Source organism: Macaca fascicularis, chromosome 2 (genome assembly GCF_037993035.2).
Source record: "Macaca fascicularis isolate 582-1 chromosome 2, T2T-MFA8v1.1".
Classification (NCBI taxonomy): Eukaryota; Metazoa; Chordata; class Mammalia; order Primates; family Cercopithecidae; genus Macaca; species Macaca fascicularis.
The window spans coordinates 54,146,500-54,170,717 of NC_088376.1; the positions used below are offsets into that span (position 1 = coordinate 54,146,500).

General features: G+C 39.5%; 2 protein-coding genes across 8 annotated transcripts in view; one reads left to right on the forward strand and one right to left on the reverse strand.

Moving 5' to 3' along the window:
- MED12L (mediator complex subunit 12L) overlaps nt 1-24,218 on the forward strand; it is a 341,010-nt gene that overhangs the window by 198,793 nt on the left and 117,999 nt on the right. The gene's annotated exons all lie outside the window — the stretch shown is intronic.
- On the reverse strand, nt 29-22,744 carry GPR87 (G protein-coupled receptor 87). Its single transcript, XM_005546108.5, has 3 exons — nt 22,510-22,744; nt 6,130-6,261; nt 29-1,130 (listed from the first exon to the last, which is right to left on the reverse strand). Exons 2-3 carry the CDS (start codon nt 6,161-6,163, stop codon nt 88-90), a joined length of 1,077 nt encoding a protein of 358 aa, XP_005546165.1. The 5' UTR covers nt 6,164-6,261; nt 22,510-22,744; the 3' UTR covers nt 29-87.

Here is a 24,218-nt window from a genome sequence, read left to right on the forward strand (position 1 = left end):
ATATTTTTGATGGATTCAAGCAAGGATAACGAAAAGAAACATTTATTTACACTTTGTACATACAGATTCCAACAAACAATAGAAGGCCTACACATCAGTGTAATCATAATATATGCGAACTTCTGATCTTCTCACACTTTGCAGTGATCTGATGCTTTCACTCCTGGTTCTGATATTTGATTTTTTGAACAGCCTTCTTGAAAATGACCTACACATGAAAAAGTAAATTATTGGATCCAGACACACATTACACGCAGACAAGAAAAGTGTCATTTCTTTGCAGTAATATAGGATTTTATGTGCAGATTCATCTAAAAGCCTGTCTAATTGACTAAAAGTAAAAGGAATTCTGCACAAGTGATATGGTAGAAAGCAGGTAAAAAACACAGCCACAACAACCCTGATGCTCTGGTTATGTTTTCGCTTTCGGCTTGACTGACTGATGAATTGCCTGCTGGATTTGTGGATGTACCTGGATATGGCTATGTAACATCCGATCAGAATCACCAGCACAGCCACAAACAAGCAGCTGTTCACATAGGTGACTGCCGTATGCCATTTGACCCCCAAAGGACTTTTAAGTTTCAGGCAGTCATGGATATTGTCCTCTGTTGGTTGACCGTTTGTTAGGATGATGTTTGGCAAAGACAAAACAGCCATGATCACCCAAACACAAACAGATAAAACCTTTGTAAATGTTATGCTATACATCCGAGAGTCTCCAAATGGCTTGACCACCTTCAGATAGCGATCAATGCTTATCAGCCCAAGGAACACGATGGAAGTATACATGTTTGCATAAAACAAAACTGAAGTGTATCTGCAGAGAATAAACTTGAAGTACCAAGGTCCAAATCCTGCATCATGGACTATTCGAAATGGAAATGTCAGTGTCATGATGAGGTCTGCAACCACTATGTTTTTGAGATAGAATATGAAGCTGGTTTTATTCCTAATGTGGAAGAAGATCCACACTGCTAAACCATTCAGCAAGATGCTTGCCACAAATATAATGAGATAAAGCACCGGCAAGACAATCGTGTCAAATTCATTGTGAAGGGTGGTGTTCTTTCCTGGTCCGTCGCTCCTGTTGCCCGAATTGTGACTCTCTTGGCCGTGCAGCTCGTTATCTGTAGGAGAAGTGGGGAGATGGGACTTCAGTGCTTGGCAACCGTGCCCACAGGCCACTAGGTTCCCTTACAGACCCAACTTTTTGTTATTTCAGGTGAACTTAAAGATGTCATCAATGATTTAAAGAGTAAAGGTAGCACATTGTTAATGTTTTGAGTGGTCAAAGAATTAGCGACCTTCTCTCACTACCCTGCCTCCCTCATCTCAGGACCGTTGAGTAAAAAGTCCCATTTCTGATCCCCTATGCCAGCCTTTTGAAGATAAATATACCAATGTAAATTATCCCGATTCTTACTTCCATGTTTGATATCATTACAAATATAATCAACAAAACCTGGAGAGAAAATTGAAATTTTCTATAACAAGGAAATAACAATAGCCAACACATGGTTTGTAGTCTTTGGCACCCTCTTTGAATACATCTTCCCCTCCCCTGCCTCAGTGTTAAGCTGTTTAATCATTAAGAATTAAGAAGATGTAAAACTAGTGGGTCATTTTGAATTTTTTGCCTATGACTTTCTTATAGTACTTAAGATCTTTTAGGGACCATTGATAGGAACAGAAAGAAAGTGTCTTGGCAATTTTGTAAATAAAAAGAAAATCTACTGTCTTCTAAAGTGAACATATGAAAAAAGTCCTGGATAGATGTAGATCTGACTTGCTGATTCTCTGAAATCTGTTTTCACCTTAGAATTTAAGGTGTAGGCTGGTATAAAGTTGCCTCTGATTATTATAAATATTTACACATCATCTGTTAATTCTTCATTAAAATGCATTTGTATAGTCAAGAATATCCACAAATACGTTTTTGTGTAGTCCAGTGATAAATGTTGATTTCGTTTTCTCATTCTTATTAAGTTTTGCAATTTTACAGTTTATTGCCAAGGAGGACAACTTGTTAAAAGTAATTGCAACCTGATATATATTTTTTTTGTTTACAAGGCTAGGTTACACCTATTGCATTTATTGTGGGAATTTTTAAACCTTTTGCTTTTTTGGAATTTTTAGTTTCTGTTGTTAAAGACCTATACCATATCACTGCATCATATAATCAGTGAATTGGGTCATGAGCATTTGACTTATGTAGTAGCCATGGACATGGGCCTCTCATGTCTCCTACTGTGGGGAGCATGATGGACAGCCAGCTCCTGTGGGGATCTACCACCACATTCTTGCTGCTGCCATGCTTCCCATGGACTGCTCTGGGCCTGTAACTGAGCATGGCAGGGATACCAAGACAAACCTGTTTTTGTAAGAGGAGGGGTTTCTCTGACAAAAGACTTCGGCTGGAGGAGTACTTACCAGTCTTCAAACTTTTTCTTTGAACTTTCTTCACACTGCACTGTTCCTACTCAATCTTCCTTCCTTCTTTCTCCCACAAGTGATTGGAAGGCTGTGCCAGCCTTCTGCTTGCCCCATTTTCCCTGGTAGCCATTTTCCCCAATAAATCTCTTGGCCATTTAAACACATTTTATTGTCATTGTTTTTTGGGAACCTGAACTAATGAAATTAATTTATAAATTCACCTTTTGGAGGTAAGATTAGAAGGAAGGTCACTTCTGAATTTTTACTTCCCTCTAATTAATAATATTTACTGTAGTTATAATTATGTTTTGGAATGGTTTTGTTATTGAGATAACGCCATAAATTTAAGCCCTCACTGCCCTGCACACAGGCAGTTTAGTATCTGTTTTGGTTCCCTTCTTTGAGGAGAGAAACAGGAAAGTTTTGATGATTAAAATCCAAAAACAGATTCCTAAATTGCTGTTTGACATCTAAGTGCAGGCTGTTCTTAAGTAACCTTGTCCTCTTCCTAATTCTTTCCCTTTTATTCCTTACTGTGAGTGTTTTTAAAAACTGGTTTCCCTGGCCTAACTATCCTTACACAGGCTAGTAATTTATATCTGGACTAGCCTGTTAGGAGATCCATGGTATTACTAAGCTTTACAAGTTAAAATGCCTGATTCAGCAGCCATCTATATTACTACTGCCAGTTTATAATATTTCCTTGTATAGTATCATTTAAGCCTATTTTGATTTAATGTAGTCTTGGCTGTTTTTGTATCATAAGATCCAAATCAGTATCAGTGACATTAGGAGCTTCTTAAGATGTGTGGCTTTAACTGAGTTGTCTGCTTGAATTAATTTACCCAATTAAATGATTAGCAGTCACTTTCATCTAACCCGGGATAGAACCCTTAGGGAAATAGAGAGGACATGTGAGTTTAAATCAGAATAAAGAGTCCAGCTGAGGGACACAGCCTGAAAAGGAGCAGCCATGTCATCTCCTGAAGTGCTGGCTGTGCCTTGTAACAGTTACTGGTGAATTGCTTTTCAAAATAATTTTAAATACAAATTCACGAGCTACAGCATACTTGGCAGGGAATATTTCAACTGCTGGTGTTGGTAACCTGGGGATCTGCTATGCATACCTATCGTGGAGTGCAAGAACCCCTACTTCACAATGTTGCCTAGGGATTGCCTGTCAGTTCCATTTATCATTATAATATTTTGAAGTTTAATTTATATGAACACATTCTTATTAAATGATGATTCTGATGATTTACCTAACAATTATGGTTATTATTAAAGATAGTCTCCAATCAGAGTGTCAAAAAAGGTTGTGTGTGTGTATGTATATATTTATAATATCTATATATATTTATATTAACATATTTATATATATAAATACATATATATATATATTTATAAATTAAAAAGATCAAGTAGGATTGACCTCTTTCCACAGTGGTTATTGAACTGTTTTGTGGCTTCGAGACAGTCTGGTGTTGAACTTGTTGACTGTGTAACCTCACGGTATTTGCTTTCTTAGTTTATGTATAGGATTAACATTTTGGACTATAGGACTTCTTAATTCAATGGGATAGGTCTAGGCCTGGTTATTATTTCATTCACAAATTTCACATTTAGGCAACACAGCTTAAACAAATTATGGTTAAAGCCTGTTATGAGTTATTTGCTGAAACAATATAGTAGTAGAGACGAAAAATGGTTTGTAAGAAGCAGATGAGCCATTACTCATCTGGATGCTCTGGAAGGCTCAAAACTTAACTTTGAGAGTTTCGTGTGATGAATTTGTTTTTTAGAATTAAGTCTATATCATATTCTTTTTTGCCAGCTAATGCCCGTCATTTATTCTCTGTCATTACCTTAAATATTTCCAAAACTTATGGGTGTACTCAGAAGCATTTCTCTATATGATGTTTCCACTCAGTAACATTGACCACTAAAAGTGAATGACTTTCTTCACCCAGGCAGTTTTATCATGTTGTTCTTCCCTGACAGTAAAGAACTTGGCCAAGTTAGGGAACATCTTTAATTGACAATAGCTTGGTGACTCAATTAAGAAAAATTAGCAGCTGTTTTACAGTGTAAAGACTGTTTTCTCACAATATGTGCATGCAGTGTTGGATATTATCAAACATGATTTCCCCATCCCTTCTTGTTTACTAGGGTGGTATTCCCTGGATTGTATAGTGCAGGGCTTGACACAGAGCGATAATTGAGAGTAAAACTTCCTTTGGTATTCTCTCTGACTCTCATTCCATTTCCTTTTAAATTAACAAATGCAGTGACATAAGAACTCAGTTTACTAGTTCCATAGTAAATTATTTTGTGCCACATGTGCGGGTGGTATTTGTTTGGGATGTAAGGGAACTGTGGCTATCTTTGCAGGGGGAATAGGTTTGTGCATGTGTGTGTGCAGAACTGAGTATGTGTGTTGGGGAATGCTTGGGCTTTGTAGCTAGATATAGCACAAACTACATGTGGGTTTAAAAATTTAAATTTAAAGTAAGCATAATTTTAAAAATTAATTTCCTCAGTCATACTAGCTATGTTCAGGTTTCCCGGTAACCACATCTGGCTACTGGATTGACCAGTGCAGATATAGGGAATTTTCATCAATGCAGAAAGTTCTATTTGACGATGCTGGTTTAGCCTCTTCATAACTGTAAAATGGAATACATAGCCATCTTGCTGGATCATCTGAGAGTTAAATGCTTTGCAGACATTTTGAGTACAGTATCTAGTACTTAGTTGGTGTGCATTCTATAACATAAAGCTTAATTACCATTTGTCTTGTTCATAGAGTCACATTATGAATGACAGAGTAGGGAAGAATCTGCCACTTTTGCCTTTGGTGAAGCTACATCATTGTTCACTGGGACGTGTCACTTGGCACAAAATGTGAAAGTATCAACATATGTCACTGCTCTACCTGCCAGGTGGGAATGAAATAATAAAAGTCATTCAAATTATAGGGTGTCACTATCATGGCACAGCTGCCTAGGTATGATCATTTTCTTCCTTTCCTTTCCTTTCCTTTCCTTCCCCTTCCCCTTCCCCTTTCCCTTCCCCTTCCCCTTCCCCTTCCCCTTCCCTTCCTTTCCTTTCCTTTCTTTTTTTCTGATACAGAGTCTTGCTCTGTCACCCAGGCTGGAGTGCAGTGGTGTGATCTCGTCTCACTGCAACCTCTGCCTGCTGGGTTCAAGTGATTCTAGTGCCTCAGCCTCCCGAGCAGCAGGGACTACAGACATGCGCCACCACACCTGGCTAATTTTTTGTATTTAGGTATGATCATTTTCTAAATAGTTACCCCGTAGACTAGGTCAGTGTTATCTCTGGCCTCTTGGGGAACCTCATGAACCTTGGTTTAAACTATTAAATCTGGAAAGTAATATGTGATTCTAGTTTGTTTAAAATCTTCCATAAATATTATTAATTTAATCCTACTTGTCATTTTAGAGATGATGTCTAGATGAAACAAAGTTTAAAACAAAATGATAGTAAGCTAAATTTGTCTCAGTGATACTATCCTGTGTGTTTACTGTTTTATACATAAGGAAACACAAAGCTAAATGCTGGTTTATTTTGTTAGTTGGTTCTCTGACCATTAAACTCCCCAAATTCCCAAACATTGAAAATAATAGTCATTGATAAAGTAAGATTTTCTTTACATCTCTTCTGACGGCTTACTTGGTAATTTTGCAAGTGTCAAGTTGAGCCCCATTCTTCAGTTGTGATGCACTGTAAGCAAAGATGCGTGTCAGGAAACACTTGGGGACAGTTGAGGCGTGGGTTCACCATAGGTTATTCCTGGTTTGATTTCTGGGGAGAAAAAGAAAAATGAGGAAAGAATCAGTTGGGAAGGAATTTGAAAATATAACATATTGGTCTTTTCAGTTAAAGCGATTGCCTCCACGATTCAGAAAGCATGTGCTCTTTGGAGATGAACACCTGGGCCACACAAGAGTTGCCCTCTTTCATAATTCCCTGCTGGGAGTTATGTCTTGTGGATGACTTTGGCTACATACCTTAACTTTTCTGAGCTTTGCATTCTTCACGACATCTTAATAAAGGTTAGCTGAGACCATATGTGCGTGCAATGTTGGATACTTTCAAACATGATTTCCCCCATCCCTTTCCCTGCATCTGGATCAGTTCCCTGTTCTCTGGCTTCCATCACGTATTGACCATAGAAAGCAGAATTCCTGGGAACTGTTCTGGAAAGTGCAACTGAAGTAGAATGTGCTTATGGGACAGTTTACTGTAAGGGGAAGTCACACGCTTTCTCATGAAATAAAACCATGTGGGACTTTCATGTCCCATCACTGATGTTGCTTAAAGAGACCCCAAGTAACCTCATTCTGTCCAAGCACAAAGCAAACTTGGGGCTGATGTGAGCAGTTACTTTTGTCCCTGCATATGTGCTAAGATAGCAGGGAAAGGCACATGGGAGGCAGGAGTATATGTAGGAGTTTGCAGTAAGTGGAGAGGCACTTATTTCTTTTTATGTTCCTGTGTGTGTCCTTCTCTTCTGTTTGCAAATATCACATGTAGCTAAGGTACTTGATTTGGTAGTAGATAGAAAAAATGGTTTTTAATTTTCCATGATTGTCTCCACCTAGAATCCACTCTTTTGAGAGTTTAGACAATCTATCCATACCTCACCTTGAGTATGTGGTACACAGCGGCATTCAGAAGGTGTTTTTTGGTTAATGCAGCATAGGCATTGATTAAGGTTCTTAGAATCCCTCCTTTTGGGGTTCCAGCATCACATTATTTTGTAATGTAAGTCAAGGAGGTAAAACTCTACTTTCTTTTTATTTATTAAAGTTTACTGGGGAGAATGACTGAAGCTGTTAATTTTCTAGACTTTGTAATAATGATCTTTGGATTTCAGTAAGCTTAAAAAGCTTGAATCCAGTTTCTTGTGGAAACATTTCAAGGAAATTACCTGATAAACACATTTTTAGTTTTATGTTTCTCTGTTCTCAAGTTGTATGGTTGTCCTCTTCAGACGGCTTCCTGTAACCTTCCTCACTGACAGTTGCAGTAAGAGAGAGAGAGAGCAGACAGTTGGCCAATAAGGAGGACGTAGAGAGAGGAGACTGGGAGAAAATATTTGCATGTTACATTTCTGATAAAGGATTTGTATTTAGAATATGCAAAGAACTTTTACAGCTTCTTAATAAGGAGAACACAACCCAATTTAAAAAAAGTCAAAAGATTTGTCTAGACATTTCACCAAGAGTGCATGGAAGGACACTGAACATCGTTAGTCAGTAGGGAAATTCAAATGAGAACCACAGTGCTATACCATCTTGCGTCTACCAGAATGGCTGGATCTGAAAAGGACAGACAGTAACAAGTGTTGCTGAGGGTGGGGAAAACAGGATCCCTCATACACTGCTGATAAGAAATCAAAGTGGTACAGCCACTCTGGAAAGAGCTTGGCAGTTTCTTAAAAAGTTAAAACCAAATGTGTCATATGACCCAGTAGTTCTACCGCTAGGTATCTAGCCACGAGAAATGAAAACATATACCCATGCAATGACTTGTATGCAATTGTTTATAACAGCATTATTCATGATAGTTAAAAGCAGAAAGAAGCCAAGTGCTGACTGGAGAGTAGATGAGTCAACTGTGGTATAGGCAAAGGATGGAATATTACCCAGTAAAAAGAATTGAAATACAGCTATTGTATAGATGAACCTTGAAAACGTTTTGCATGAGAAGGAAGCCAGACACCTAAAGACTACATGTCTTTAGGTGAAATGTCCAGAAAAGGCAAATCTGTAGAGGCAGAAAGTGTCTGCTGGGGTTGGGGGCAGGAGTGGAGAGTATGAGAGATCTTATTCTTTTGCTCCTTAATCCTGTGTTATTGTATGGTAAGGCAATTCTTGAATTATAATTACTAACTAAAGATAAGGAGTTATTTTTGTAGTGTTAAAGATCATGGAATGTGAAAGTCAGAACATGCTAAATTCTGGTAACTCAGAGGTCACGATAGACTTTGGGGATATCTGCTTGCCCCATAATCTTTCGAATCATGGGAACAATAATACCTACTCTATAGTATCTAGCATCCTTCCTTCTTGAGGTTAAATTGAATATACATTTATAAATTAAGTGCTTTATAAATGCCAGTTTCTGCTTCTGTTATTTCCATTAATCTTTGCCTAAATTAAATTCAAGATCGTGTTCCTCTTATTGGAACTCTCTGGTTTAACCAAACTGCAGACTCTCAGGTGATATGCCTGAGTTTAGTTCCCTACTTTTCTTCATAGCCATTCCTGCCCTGTGAATGACCTCCTTTCTCCCCTCTCTCCCTACCTTGGAAATCTCTACTACTTCTTCAGTACCACCCATAGCCTGATCTCTTTCATAAGGTCATTTACTAAGAGTCTGCTCATATTTCAGGCCGTGGAGTATATAAAGATGAGAAAGTACATTTCTGTCCTCAAGTTTAGAGTCTAGTTGAGAATCCAGAAGTAAACAGACCATTTCAATATCGAATGAGAGGTGTGGGATGCTGTGAAGATACAGAGGTGTACTCAAACTGAGGGGAAGCAAGGATTACAGAGGTTCCATGACAACTATGATGCCCAGGTTGTGGCAGGTTTGCCCAAGGTCCAGTCAGAAAGGAGCACATGGAAATGCTGAGTGTAGCCAAAGATAAGGTATAATAGTCTGCTGAGGAACTGGTGACAGCATGTAGAGATGGAGATATATGACAAATATGAGGCATCTTAAAGAATTTGTGGCTGAATGATACTAGTGAAAAGGGTTAGAAGAATGTTGGAGGCCTCCCAGGTATTTGACTATAGATTTTAGTCTCTTTTGCTGATGTAGGACCCATGAAAGGACAAGCACGTATTGGGATGGGTGGAGTTTAGTTTTGGATTGGTTGATTTCATGATGCCTGTGTAGTATGCATGTAGAGGTGTCTACTAAATGATTAAAGAGACAGGTCTGGAGCTTGGAGAAGTACCCCTGGCTGGTGATGTCTATCTAAGGCCAACATAAAATAGGTGATAGAAGAAGCTGTGGGAATGGATGAGATTGTCCAAGATGAAACTGCACAGTCGGCCATGAATGGTGGCTCATGCCTGTAATCCCAGCACTTTGTGAGGTGGGTAGATTACCTGAGGTCAGGAGTTTGAGACAAGCCTGGCCAACATAGTGAAACCCTATCTCTACTAAAAAATACAAAAATTAGCCGAGTGACGTGGCGTGCACCTGTGATCGCAGCTACTGGGGAGGCTGAGGTAGGAGAATCGCTTGAACCCAGGAGGCAGAGGTTGCAGTGAGCTGAGCTCACACCACTGCACTGCAGCCTGGATGACAGGGTGAGACTCTGTCTCCAAACAAACAAACAAACAAAAAACCCCAAACCACACAGTGGAGTGAGAATAGCAGAGAGCTAATGTAGACTTTTAAATGGAGCAGTCTTAGGGTGAGCGGAGTGCCTGAAGGAGAGGCCAGAGAGTTGGGAGGATTACCAAAAAGGAATAATGTCATGTGAACCAAAAAGAGAGTTTACGAAATGAGGAATTGTGACTAGTTTTATCCTGTGGGGAAAGTCAAGTGACATAGGACAGCAAAGTGCCATTGGATGGGATTCAGCAACGAAAAGGTCATTGTCTTTGCCAGTGCTCCATCTGCTGGGGGGGCCCAGGGTGTTTTGAGGAGAGAAGCCTAATGACAGAGGGTTGAGTAATGTTTGCTAGGTGAGGAAGTGGAGGCAGCAATCTCAGAAAACTCTTTCAAAAAAGGAACATGCCTGTGACGGGAAGGAGACAGAGAAGGTGGGAGGTGGAGATAGATAAAGGATTAATGGAGGGTTTTCTTAAGCGTATCATTTAATGTCTGGCATTTAAAAATGTTCCGTCTGGGCGCGGTGGCTTACGCCTGTAATCCCAGCATTTTGGGAGGCTGAGGCGGGTGGGTCACCTGAGGTCAGGAGTTCGAGACCAGCGTGGCCAACATGGTGAAAACCCATCTCTACTAAAAATACAAAAATTAGCTGGGCGTGGTGGTGTACACCTGTGGTCCCAGCTATTTGGGAGGCTGAGGCAGGAGAATCGCTTGAATCTGGGAGACCTTGCAGTAAGCTGAGGTCGCGCCACTGCAGTCCGGCCTGGGCAACAGAGCGAGACTCAGTCTCAAAGAAAAATTTTTTTTCTAGCTTGGATTAAAAAAAAAAAAAGAATCCTGCCTTGACCTCTAACCAAGTATGGTGGCACCATGGTGGAGTGCATAGAGCAAGGATTTGATTCTCTGATTCTCTGGATTACAGCCTGAGCTCTGTTGCTTTTAGCTTCTGACCCTCCATTTCTGCCTGTATAAAATGGGTATGATGACTCGTCCATTATAGGATGACTGTGAGGTTAAAAATGATGAACCTTTACAAAGCAGCCTGTGTACTTGTGCAGGGTGGAGCTGAAGTCATTTTAGTTCCTGCTGTGTATCGTAGGTACGCAGTTGAATTTATTTAATGCTTCATAGGTTGGACAAGGGGTTGGGGGGGGTGGATCCTTGCACCTTGTTTATGCTGAGATGGCTGTGTGGCTGGTGGCCTCAGCTGCCCTCTCAGGAGTCATTTGACTGATACTTTAGCTCCAAGAGCTTGCCCTTTCCTTTAAATTGTCTCAGAGCCTCACCTGCCTGCTGTCTTTCTGAACGATCAGTGCCTCAGCTTCAGGGTTCCCTGTGTGCTTTTACTACAGTGGCTCTGCACTGTCTGCATGTCCCAGCACTTGCCCGGTGTTGCAAGGAAGATTGCTTCAGTGGTAGTAAAGGGCTTCGTTCCAGCACTTGGATCCTGGGCGGGAATCCTGCCCTGCTACCTACTGTTCCTTCAGCTGAGAGCTGATGAAACCACACAAGAATGTGATGTTTGTGGTAGGCCCAGGTTTCACAGTCATTCCTGAGGTTAGATGGTATCGCTGCTTAGAGACCTGTTTTTTTTCCAGCCACCCATTGGTATTTTCCTTTGGCTATTTTACTAACCGTGTTTCTTTGTTGTTGGTTGTAAGCTACTTTTAAAATGAGGGTGGTGGAAAAGGATTAACACATTCTCAGTTTCTGCTTGCTTTGGGACCCCAAACTTGGTGGTTGATACCTTAAGCAATCCTCAGAGCAACCCTAGGACCTAGATATATTTCCACCCCCGCCAGGTAGGAAGATACGAGATTCAGACAGTTTAATTAACTTGCCTTGACTCACACTGAGTAATGGGTAGAGCTGGGATTCATATAAAATCCAATAGAAACTGAAATTGCAGTTCTATTATACTGTTGTGGAGTAAAAGTGAAGAATGATTCTGGGGGGTTATTTTAGAGGACAGGAAGTGGGAGGGTGCAGTATTGGGCAGAGGTAGGAGTTTGTTTTCTCCATCAAGCTTGTGAAGGACCTGCTAGTCTTCCAAACTAGAGGTCTGGTTTTATTTGGCCTGAACAATGTTGAAAACATCAGGAAATTTCACATAAGAATCCAGATTTGGATCCCGTCTTGAAAGATGAAAAGATTTGCCAGCATCCAGTATGAACAATCCAGCAGTATTAGTTGCCCCTTCCTGATGGGGAAGTGAGCTCTCTCCAGTTCTCCAGCTCACAGCATACTTGTTGACGTCCCTGGGCCGCCTCTTTTGGGAACATTACCTGCTGGGTCCTACGGTCACTTGATTTTGCAGCCATTATTCCGTGTGTCATTTAATCTTATGTGGCTATACTTAACCTCTATAGATCCCCAATTGTTCTTTGATTATAAATATATCTTCCTCTTCTTCTATGTCTCTCCTCCCTGCAAACGCCTGATTTATCTTGTGTTACTGACCATCACTTAGCATTTCTTTTCAAATGGTTTTTCTTATACCTCTTAGCAACCCAGAAAAAGTAGTGACAGGAGGTCATGTTGTTTAGTTCACACCTGAGAATGTATTAATAGTCACAGTGGAGCTTTTCTCTGTGCCCACCCCTCTACTTGGGTCTTTCAGTGAAAACCCTACTGATGGTGTTATAAAACTGCTTTTGGTGGGGAAAAACTGAGGTTTCTGGTGTTCAGGAAAAGCTTCTGAGTAGTGGAGTAGGGACTTGACCCCAGTTGTGTTGGATGCCCAAACCTTTGCTCTCTCCCCAGAAGGGCTATGGGAGGACAACATCCAGGACTACTGAACAGCTACTTTGGACACCCAGCCTTGTGGTCCCCACAGAGCCAGCCTGCTGTTGCAGTTCACTGGATTGGATCTTGGCATGGGTGGGGAGTCATTTGTACCATGCTGGGGGAAACTCCCTCAGCAGGAAGAGTGGGCCGGTGTGCCCTGCCATGCCATCGCAGTGCTTTAACTCTCCCTGGGCTTCATCTCTCTTGTTATTGCCCTCTGGTCAGGATCTTGAAATATAAATGTCAGTTAAATGCTGCCTCCTAAATGCAGTTGCTCATGATTAATTTTTGATTTAGTGTTTGGTAGTGGTGGTTCTCCGATGAGAAGAGTTGTAATATCAATACCTTTCCTATTGGTCCTCCACTCTCCAGTTTTCCCTCTAAAAGCTCACATCTGAAATTGTAAGAATTTGAGATTTGAAGGTTTATTTTGGCACTTTACTTCTGAAAAGCTATATTGAACTGATTAATTATATAGAGATATTGATGTAGTTCCGGCATTTTTGTGGTAAAGAGAGAGTCTTCACAAAAGCCATCTGATAGAAAGTTTATGTTGAAAGATACAGGATCTCTTCTATTTTGGAATCACCTATAATCTAAGAATCTTTCTCAGTTTAAGCCTGACTTTATGTGTATGTGTGTTTGTAAATTTATGTGTGTTTTTCAACAGTGCTAAGATGATAGCTCTGCTGAAGGCCTGGGGAAAGAGGCAGGTTACCTCACTGGTTATGAGTTACCTCTTATTGTAATGGAATTAGGTCACTGTATTCATAGCACATTTGATTAATGCATGCACGGAGTTAGTCTCCCAAACGTGTTGGAATGCAAAGCACAGCAGCCCTTCGTTCAGGTTTTTCAGGTGCTACACTGATGTTGTCCTCTCATAGTTTTGCTGGTACATACAGCTTACAAGTAGGCCTATTTTGGTTAACAATTTAGACTTAACATTTTTTTTTTAGGTGACCTCAGGTACCTTGGTGGGTGTGTGTGTGTGTGTGTGTGTGTGTTGAGAGGGGATGGGGGGGTTGATGTAAAGTGGATTGTAAACTCCCTGAAGACAAGATTTGTGTCTACTGGTTCTTTATAACCTTAACCTCAAACCTGACTATTCTTTTTGTATGAGTGAGGGAACTGAGCAAGATTCAACAACCTGCCCAATACCACACAGATGGTGAGAGGCAAAACCAGGAAATGAGCTCTAGGTTTTATGACTCCAGAACAGGCTGCCTCTGTAGTGTTGCTTTGCTGGCCTTGTGGAGTGTCAGAAGTAGCTTCCCTGGTGGAAAGTGTTCTAGACTGAGATTCCCTGACCAGTGCAAAGTATCCTAGACCTGGATTCAGTAGGCAGCTGTTACCTTTTTTACCCAATCTTTGACTCTGTGACCCTGTAAAGCATTGTACTTCAAAGAGCTTGAGCCTCCTCATCTATGAAACAGGGAGAATAATAAATACCTGACGTACTTCCCAAGGGTGCTGTGTGAATCTGGTAAGAGAACATATGTTAAGTCAATTTTATATTGTAAGGCTATAGGAATATAAAGGTGTAATTCATGGCAAATATACTTTGCATAAACAGTAAATGCTTTTCTTAAACAGAAAGTAAAAATACACCTTTTAATGCAGTAAGTTGTAAAATTTGAGTAAAACTCCTACTACTCACATTATTATGTGGCTATTGTGAGTCAGATCAGGAGATCTGTATCACATTACTATGTAGTTATTATGAGTAATAAGAATTTTACTCAAATTTTACAACTTACTGAGTTGAAACACGTATTTTTATCTTCTATTTAAGCAAAGTATAATTTCCACATAAGTAACTTCTGGATCATTTATGTAAGAGGCTAGTCAGATTAGGGACCACAGTCCCAGTAGCCAGCATAGTGGTTTTAAATGAGTATGTTCTAAGCTAAATACATTTTAAGTGACTTCTGGCCCTTAAAAAATATTCTTAGAATTCAAGACTCCAGGTAAAGTCTGTAGTTGTTTGATTAACATTTACTAGCCTATTAAAAGACGCAGAATGCTTTTCACAAGTTCACGTAGATGCTGTTCCTTGTTTCGGAATAGCGTCCTGTGGCTTAAGCATTCTACTTAAGAGTTATAATTTTCTTTATGGTGGTAGTGGTGGTGTCACCTTGATATTTTAATACAGTCATCATTATAGTTTTCTGGGCTGTGGGATGTGGTGCAGGTATTCTCCAGGCCTTTCCCATTAGAACTGTTCTCAGGTTAGCTACCCTAATTCTTCTAATCACAGCTTAACCAAACTTAACCAAACCTTAATGCTGTTTAAGTTAATGGAGTAAGACAGTTACCTAAGAGAGCATTTTTCCTTCAATTTCATCACTTATTTTCACTGACAATTTTCAAATTCTCAAGTGAAGTCTTTAACATAAGTGGATATTTCACATTTCTTAATCAGCATCAAATGCTCACTCTCATTTTTCTCTTCTCATGAATACAGATAAATAACTCACCCTCACCCATATGTAGTAAAAGGATCTGGGATCACATATAACTCATTTCATGAAATACAAACACACACACACACACACACACACACACACACACATTTCTTCAAAGTAATTCCTACTTCAGTGAATTTATCAACTTCTGGCATTAGTCATTTTTTAAACAATGTCTCTTAAACTAATAGGAATATTTGAATTAAAATAATTTTCTCTGGCTTGATTTATAGATGCAGTAACTTCCTCAACTAGGAGAGATAGTAACCTATATAGTTGTATTATCTTAATATTTGCCACATGCATTTTCCTGCTATTCACATTTCTTTGCTTGATGTCCTCTTCTGTCGCAGTCTTCACTGGCTTACTGTCTTGTACAGGACATAACTCAGGCTCCTCTGCAGGTGATGAGGACCTCCTGACCTGACCTGTATACCTGCCCACTATATAGCTTCTGCACCAGACCCTTCTTACCTTGCATTTTATCCTGAAAATCCCTTCTCCCCCTTGTCTATTAGGCAAGCTGCCTATACCGCCTTCAAATCTAACTCATCTGCCTCCTCTTCTCAAAGCCTTCCATGTTATCCCCATGTGCCACGTAAGTGCTCCTCAGCCCCTATGGTATCCCATACCTCCAGCTGTTGTATTCTATTTTTGTTGTTTGCCTGACTGCCAGAGTGTCCTTGCATCCTTTTATCTCCAGGGTCTAGCAGAGTACCTGCAGGCAGAGAGTCAGAGTTCAAGAACACCTTTGACTTACTATTAGGCAATCATGGAATTTGGCCTGCTCTCTGACTTAATTTCGTTTTGGAAGGCATATGTAAGTTTTCTGTTTTTTATTTTTAACACATTTTTTTTTCTGCCTTCTGAAGTGAAAGGGTACCAGCCCAGGGAGGGTGTTGACAAGAGTAGGAATTGGCAGTTGACCTGTGTAAGGCATGACTGAAGACCAGGAAGAAGGTCTGATCAAACCATTAGGAGGCTAATCAAACGCTGGACCTGCTGAGGTTTTTGAACAGCTCACTGTAAAGTCGGGGGAGCTAAAGTGGAGGGCTGCAAATTCAAATGCCAGCAGCAGCCCCACCGGTTATATCAGTGAGGAAAGTCAGCCAGGTATAAGAAGAAACAACAGTACCAGTATGCTAATAAAAGACAGCTAGTATGTCTAACACTTGTGAAATTTTCATAATTAGAATTAAGTACACTGGTGAGAAGGAGGCAGAAAGATTTCCTTAGAATGATTATGGAGAAACAGCAATAAGATGAAAATATTTAAAGTGAGCCACATGCCTGGGCCCCATTACATTGTCTTATCCTGCCCCTGTAAAATGGCTGTGCCTGGATTAAGCTTTGAGTTGGTGTCTTCAAGCATTCAACCCTTTTCACTGTGCCTACTCTTAGGGTGTTAAATACAACATTGGTTCTTTATGTTAAGACTCATGGGAGAAAGTTATTTCTACTCTACGTAATAAGAGTGATGTTCTGTAGGCCAGCTGTGAATTCATCAACACCAAATCTTTATGCCTTCTTGATTTCCTGTTGGAGTTGAGATCCACCTTAAGGCCCAACACTATCAGATAGGGATGAATGCATTTGGTGAACTAATTTCTCATATGGTTTTTAATTTCCCACCATTCATTTTCCCAGGCTTCATTTGTTTAAATTTAAAGTTCATTTGAATTAACTTCATATTAAGCATCTCTGCAGAACACCTTATTTTTGTTGTTGTTGTTGGAACCAGAAAGATTATAAATAAATAAAATAATTATATGAATACATTGGAAGGAGAGCTTAGTTGGCATGAAGTTAATCAGGTTGTAATTGACAGAAGAGGAAAGGGAGGCTGCATAGGAAATGTACCATCTCCAGATAGGTGCTGGGTTGGGGAAAAACTTTAAGGGTAGAAATGTTTGGCTTTGCCACCCTGGCTATGAGACAGTTATTTTGCTGAGAGCATCTTCCAGGATGGGGAAGCCATTAGAGCAAGAAGTAGTGTACCATGGCATTTATATTTCAGGTGCCTGCAACTTTGAGCACTCAAACTGAGTTCCGCACTGGCCAGTTGTTTAGTGCTTGTCTTATTTACAATTTCATATAGACTGTAAACTGGATGTATAAAGACCATAGTAAGATCCAGCATGACTTTGTGAAGGATTGGGTACATATTAGCATTTCTGGATCTTAGGATGAAAAGTAGAGATAATACTTGAGGTATTGTACTGTTGGCTCTAGGCACAGAGTGAATAGTTTTTAAAATTATATATATTTAAAACTGTGTGTATGTGTGTGTATCCTGTTGTTTACATTATGAAATTAGAATGAATGTTTTAGAGTAAAGGGAATATTGATGTTTAACAGATATATAGTTTTATTTTTCCAGCAGCCATCATGGCATATGCTGACACATTGATATAGTAATTACCTTTTAAATGGCATTTACTATTCTTCTATTAATTTGTTTTGCTGCATATAATATAGGCATGTACTATTTTGACCTAATGCAAGCCATTATCCTCTCAAAGTTTTCATTTTTTAGGTTTTTAAAATGCTTGGGTGAGACAACTAGAATGCAGTTGTAGCTGTGATTATTTAAGGATTGCATATTACTGTGAGCCACATTCTGCTTCATCATGATATGTAGCACTGTTTTCTATATAAATACATCTAGTAAACAGTTAGTTTTAGGCCAGGCGTGGTGGCTTATACCTGTAATCCCAGCACTTTGGGAGGCTGAGGTGGGCAGATCACGAGGTCAGGAGTTGGAGACCAGCCTGACCAACATGGTGAAACCCTGTCTCTACTAAAAATACAAAAATTAGCTGGGCGTGGTGGCGGGCACCTGTAATCCCAGCTACTCAGGAGCTGAGGCAGGAGAATAGCTTGAACCTGGGAGGTGGAGGTTGCAGTGAGCCAAGATTGCACCATTGCACTTCAGCCTGGGTGACAAAGCGAGATTCCGTCTCAAAAACAACAACAACAAAAACAGTTAATTTTGCAGTTTTTCTCAATTCGTCTTGGAGCCAGTTTATCTAAAAAAGTTTGAAAGGCCCAGTGATTTATTTTCAGTTTTATTTATAATTTTGGGGCCTAGCAGGTCTGAGGAGGAACAAGTTTGGACAGGTAGGTCATCCACCCCCAAAAGAGTATAACAAATCCTCAAATGCCTACAGTCTAGAGGCAACAGATATATATGCATTGTTTTCTTGGATCTCTCTTTTCAGTTCTCAGCCTGAGAGCCACAGAGCTTAGTACTCTAATGTGTGCAAACAGCCGAAGTATTCTGTTAACATTTTTCTTTATTCAACTAGATGATAAGCTCCTTTAGTATAGGGACTTCGGATCATTTTGTTTCTGCTGCCCTTTTGGTATACTGGCCTCTGCTTCGGAGACATTCCAAATCTTGATATAGTCAATAAAGGGTACCTTCTAGACTCAAGGACTTGGAAAACAAAGTTTCACTTTGTTCTGTGTCCTCCAGAGAGTTGCTCTGGTGGTCAAGAGCCAGTAATATCTTTGACCTGAGCGCCTCTTAGGCTACAGGGCAAAACCCTTCTCCGGGAGCTTGAGAAGTGTAAGTGTCTATCTTGCTACATACAACAACAGTAAAAGAGCTCCCCAAATGCTGACTAGTATTATTGTGTGCCTAGGAATGTTCTAAATTACCTATGTATATTTTAATTTATTAAAAAGACTTTGGATTCACATTACAGATTTGCCATTTACTTGGGCAGGTTACCCAACCTCTCTGTGCCTTTTTCTTCTTCTGTAAAACAGCCCTCATAAGATTGTTTTGAATGAAGTATTACCACAGCACAGACCTTTTATTCAAACTTGACATGTAGTAATAAGTCAGTATTGACATGGTACTTGAGTGGATAGTAAGAATTAGTGCTCTAATTTTTCAGATGTAAAAAACCTGAGGCTTAGAGAGAATACTTGGAGTACAGTATACTTGGGCTATTTGCACACACTATTTGTTCTTTGAGCAGATACGTGCTGTCTGACGCTGGAGTGCTAGAGCTTGCCCTCATTAACATCACTAATGAGGGGCAGAGCCTGGATTTGAACAGAACCTAAGTCCATGTCAGTGCTGTGCTCCTAACTACCGCTCTGCTACTGCCTGCACAAAAATTTGGTATTCATGTGCTGATTAGCATCTCATGCCTCCTTTGGGAAAACTAGCAAGTTAAAATAGCTCCAACTTCATTGCAGGGAATCATGCACCCAAGATGGCCATTTATCTCCTGTAGTCTATACCATGATACCAGTGTACAGTAAATATACAATAAGTCTAAATCATTTTACATATGTAACTACCCACAAAAAGAGGTAACAGCAAATAGAGCATGGTTGACTGTAGGCAGTGTTTCAAGGTCAGAGCTCTGCTCCCTACTGGTATGCTCGTTAAGCCTCAGCTTGCTCAGCTGTTTAAGTGGATAATAGTAATTTACACCTTAAGGTTGTCTGAGTTAAAAAAAAAAATAGCATGATAAGGCCGGGTGCGGTGGCTCACGCCTGTAATCCCAGTACTTTGGGAGGCCGAGATGGGCAGATCATGAGGTTAAGAGATTGAGACCATCCTGGCCAACATAGTGAAACCCCGGCTCTACTAGAGATACAAAAATTAGCTGAACGTGGTGGCAGGTGCCTATAATCCCAGCTACGTGGGAGGCTGAGGCAGGAGAATCGCTTGAACCCAGGAGGCGAAGGTTGCAGTGAGCTGAGATCGCGCCATTGCATTCCAGCCTGGGCAACAGAGTGAGACTCCGTCTCAAAAAAAAAAAAAAAAAAAAAAAAAGCCTGATAAAATATGCAGTAATCTTGTCACATATAAAGCTATCAGTGTATGCTAATTATTACTGTGTTAGTATTAAGAATAGAAGGACAGTTTGTGCCATACGGATCCTATCTAATACATTAGAAAAGGTCATTTAAGGTGTTTTGCTCTTCTTTTAAAATGATGGAAATCATTAGAAATTACTGTTTAAGAGAAACCATAGAATCATTGATATGAATGACTTAATGTCATGACTTATACTAGATGGAACTTAATCAGTGCTCTCCCTTAAGTGTATTTTAGTGTAATTTTTTTATATTTGGCCAATAAGAATATTAATGAAACAAAATATGTTAATTAGGTATAGGATAGAGAACAAATATTCTAATCTGCCTGTCTTTGCCATATAAGGAGGTAGAGGGTTTAATAATCTTTGTAAGGTCAGATAGAGCCTGTCTTTCACCATTGGCCTGAAGCAGAAGGTCTGAGAGGTGGGTGCCTCTCATCTAGTTTTTAACAACAGGATCACATCACATTTACTTCTGCTCTTGCCGCCCTCCTGTAGATAGTTACAAGTATAAAAACTGCAGCTGGCCCTTGTATAAATACTTGTATTAATGTAAAACTTTCAGCCAGGTAGGAAGAGCAAATAGTACATTCATCTTAATCTTGCAGAGGAAGGATCTGAGACCTAGAGAAGTCGAGATTTGATTAACATCATGTAGCTGCCTAGGGGCAGAATTGGGAAGGACCTAATTTGTGGCTTTACCCCGTTTCCTCTCAAGCATTCCTGTGTGCTTGGTCCAAGCCTTAGGTTCTTTCATTGCCAACCCCAGCATCTCAGCATATCGCCTGGATCGTGGGAATCTAGAGATGCAAGGGGCCTCTGATGACCATCTGATCTAATCCCTTCATTTTACCTGTGAGGAAGGGAAGTGAGCTCCTGGGGAATTCAGAGACTTGCCTAAGTCACACTGATAATATTTTTTACAATCAGCCCTTAAACCCAGGTCATTTTGCTATGAGTCCTGGGCTTTCTACTTTAAACCCAAACTGCTGCCTCATGCCTGCATAGAGAACATCTACCCTGGAGACTGGGGGATGCTTCTAGGGAGGTGACTTTACCTAGATCTCACCTCACTTCTGTCCTGTCTTCACAACCTTACCCTTTATTGGGCTTTGAGGGATTTTAATGGGTTTTTCTGACTTTTCTTATTTCAGGAGCATACAAAGAACTAATGACCATTGTGGTCTCATCTATCTTAACTTTCTGTGGCATTTTCTCAGAGTAAAGAGCTAAGCATGAAATTTTTGTTGTTGTTGTTGTTCTTAAAGAGAGTCAAATGCCAAGATATTAAGGAAGAAAAGCAGGCAGACTCTGAAGAGCACAAACAGCACAACTCTAAATGAGAACATTCCTTTTAACTTAGTCTTCCTTTTCCCACCCACATCTCTAAATGCAGTAAATCCTCTTAGCATGTTATCTCTGGTTAGGGCATTTTCTCAGTGTCTTCATGAAATAAAGATTTTCCGGCGGGATACTTTCTTTTTGTAGGCTATATCCTTAAATAGGAAATTCAGCCATCCATCTGCTCTTCTAGGCCCTTGTCCTTAACCCACGTATACCTGCAACGTTTTTCAAGTAGATGTCAGAAACAAGAGTCTGAGGATGAGATGTTGCTGAAGGATTAAGAAAATACGCCTCTTTGATCCCTAACTTCGTGGAGACAGTTAATCTCAATTGGCAGAAATAATAAATATCAACAGGGTGTCTGGCTTTTTTCCCCCAGTATAAAGTAATATGGAACCAGATTTATTGCTATTCATATTGCTAGTAAATTGGAGAACAATTATGAAAGAAATCTCTTGTTAAAAATGTTAATATACCTAACATGAAAGCAGATTCAATTTGAGAATGTGATATAAAATTCTATAGCAGATAAATCTTAAAATAAGAAATCAAAAAGTCACTCTACTTTAGGCTCATCTACCTTTTAAAAGTCCTCATTAAAATTTAAAAGAAGTGAGATCTCCATGCTTGCTTCTTGTTTTCCTCACTGCAGTGAAAACTTCCCGAACAGTTTGAATGTGGAACAAAAGTAAGCTGTTTCTAACCTGTTTGTCAGTCACTGGGCAGTTTTCTCAGTGCCTTTCCTGACATGTTTTAACACGATTTCTCCAGGGATCAAAATGAGGATTACCCTGTTCTTTGTGGTACAGTGAAAAGACTGAGATTCTTTTATCAAAATGAGACAATTGGGAAAGAGAAAGATTTTTTTTTGTCTCTCTTTAAAAAAAAACAGATAAACGATTATGAAACAAATTTCAAGTTTTGGGTCCTGGGAAACAATTATAAGAGACTTTGGCTTTTCCTCATCTAATAAAGTAAATATGGTTAAAAAAAAATGTACTGAATAGGAGCGATTGCCAAAACATTGTTTCTACTTTTGAAGGCACAATGTGTAGTTTATATTTCTGCCTGCCTGAGCTGGAAACAGTTGAAGCTTCGTGGCTCACAGTGGTGCCTCATATCTTATTGTCAGCATTCTAATTTCTACTTTTTCTTCAGACCTCAGAGTTAAGCAGAAGTATAATTACAGTTTTTAATCATTGCTGTGTCTTATCAACCACGGCTTTTAAGAAAATGAAAAATTTTTTGTTTACCTTTCATTGTGGTGGCTGGCTGTCCATTCACCTCATACGGTGTCTTCAAGTTGAAACAGGCTTCTTGTCTCTAATTAAGAATAAGCTTTGAAACTAAGGTCAGCAGGGAAGTGGATTTTCTGGTAAAGCATAAAAACTAAACATCTCCCCTACCAGACAAGGTAGGTATCTCCCCTACCCCTTTAGAGATTGTCCTTTGGGGCACCCTTTCAAATTCTCCTGCCCGGCAACTACTGGAACAACTTGCTCTCTTGCTAATGTAAATGACTCATAACTAAGAGTAGGTGAGATTTGTCGACTGGGGAAGAGTATTTCCTGAACCTGCAGGAATCAGATGGTGATTCACCTGAAGGAAACACAGAGGGCTGGAGCTTAGACTGCCAGAAGTCTGCTTAAGGAGTGGGGGATGAAGTCTCAGGTTGGGGCCTACTAACTTCATCAGATCCAATTTTTAGGTCTTTTGTTTTTTTTCCAGCTTCCTATTGCTATCTAGAAAACATGTATTTGCAGTCTTCCAGTTACATTTTGGATTAAAAGGAATAAGAAGATGCTTTATGACAGGAATTCTTTGAAAATATTATTCTACATATTATTTAAAGACAAATTAAAATGTGTTTATTGTTGTAATTGATAACTTTGGAAACTTGTAGTCTTATTCATGAAACTAATGAAATCTATAGACATATTTTTACACATACACAATGATAAATATTCAAAATATGTTAAATTATTCAGGGGCTGGGTTCACTGACTCCTTTGAATGCTGACCTTTAACATAAAGCAATTTATTTTATTCCTTTAAAAAAGTATCCAACAATGATATAGTTATATAATCATAGCCCCCCCCCCCCTTTTTTTTTTTGAGAAAGAGTCACACACTGTTACTCAGGCTGGTATGCAGTAGCATGATCTCAGCTTGCTGCAACTTCCTCCTCCCGGATTCAAGTGAGTCTCCTGTCTCAGCCTCCCGAGTAGCTACGATTACAGGGCTTTCACGCCTGGCTAATTGTTTGTATTTTTAGTAGAGACAGGGTTTCACTATGTTGGACAGGCTGGTCTCGAACTCCTGACCTCATGATCCGCCCGCCTCGGCCACCCAAAGTGCTGAGATTACAGGCGAGAGCCACCACGCCCAGCCACTTTTTCTGATTTGTAAATAATTTTTGTGCTTTCAGATGAGAATCTCAAAGATTCTGATATTTTCTTGAATGCAACATTTAAATAAATTTAAAAATATTTTCATCAAATGGAATCAAAACCTGTTATCGTGGATGAAGATTAATGAAAATAATCAAAAACGAAAACTTTTTTCAAGTTAGTAAATCTGTAATAGGTATTGCTTAGTGTTTGCTTAATGTCTTCTTAAGGAAATAATGTGTACGAACTAGTTGATTTTCCTTATGTTTTTACAGAAAACCAAATGGGTGTTTAACTTAAAAATCAAGAGTTGGGTGTGAAAATTATATTTTTTGTATTTTCCTGTTTCCTAACTATACAAAAACAGACACCTATAATTTTATTATTATTATTTTTTTCCATTCTGCTTTGGGTGGGTTAAGTATGTTATGAAAAAGTAGCTCGTCCTAGGGAAGGTGTTTGAATAACAATTAGCCAACTTAATAATGGCCCAATCTTATAAGAATTTGAAGATTTACAAACAATCCTTCATTTAGTTTTGACTCTCCCTGTGCTATTTTGTACTTCCCCAT

Coding starts and splice junctions, on each gene's coding strand:
- GPR87 (XM_005546108.5), bottom strand. CDS start 6,163: ATGGGGCTCAACTTGACACTTGCAAAATTACCAA. Junction 1,131..6,129: donor GACACTTGCAAAATTACCAA/GTAAGCCGTCAG, acceptor CTTCTCCTACAG/ATAACGAGCTGCACGGCCAA.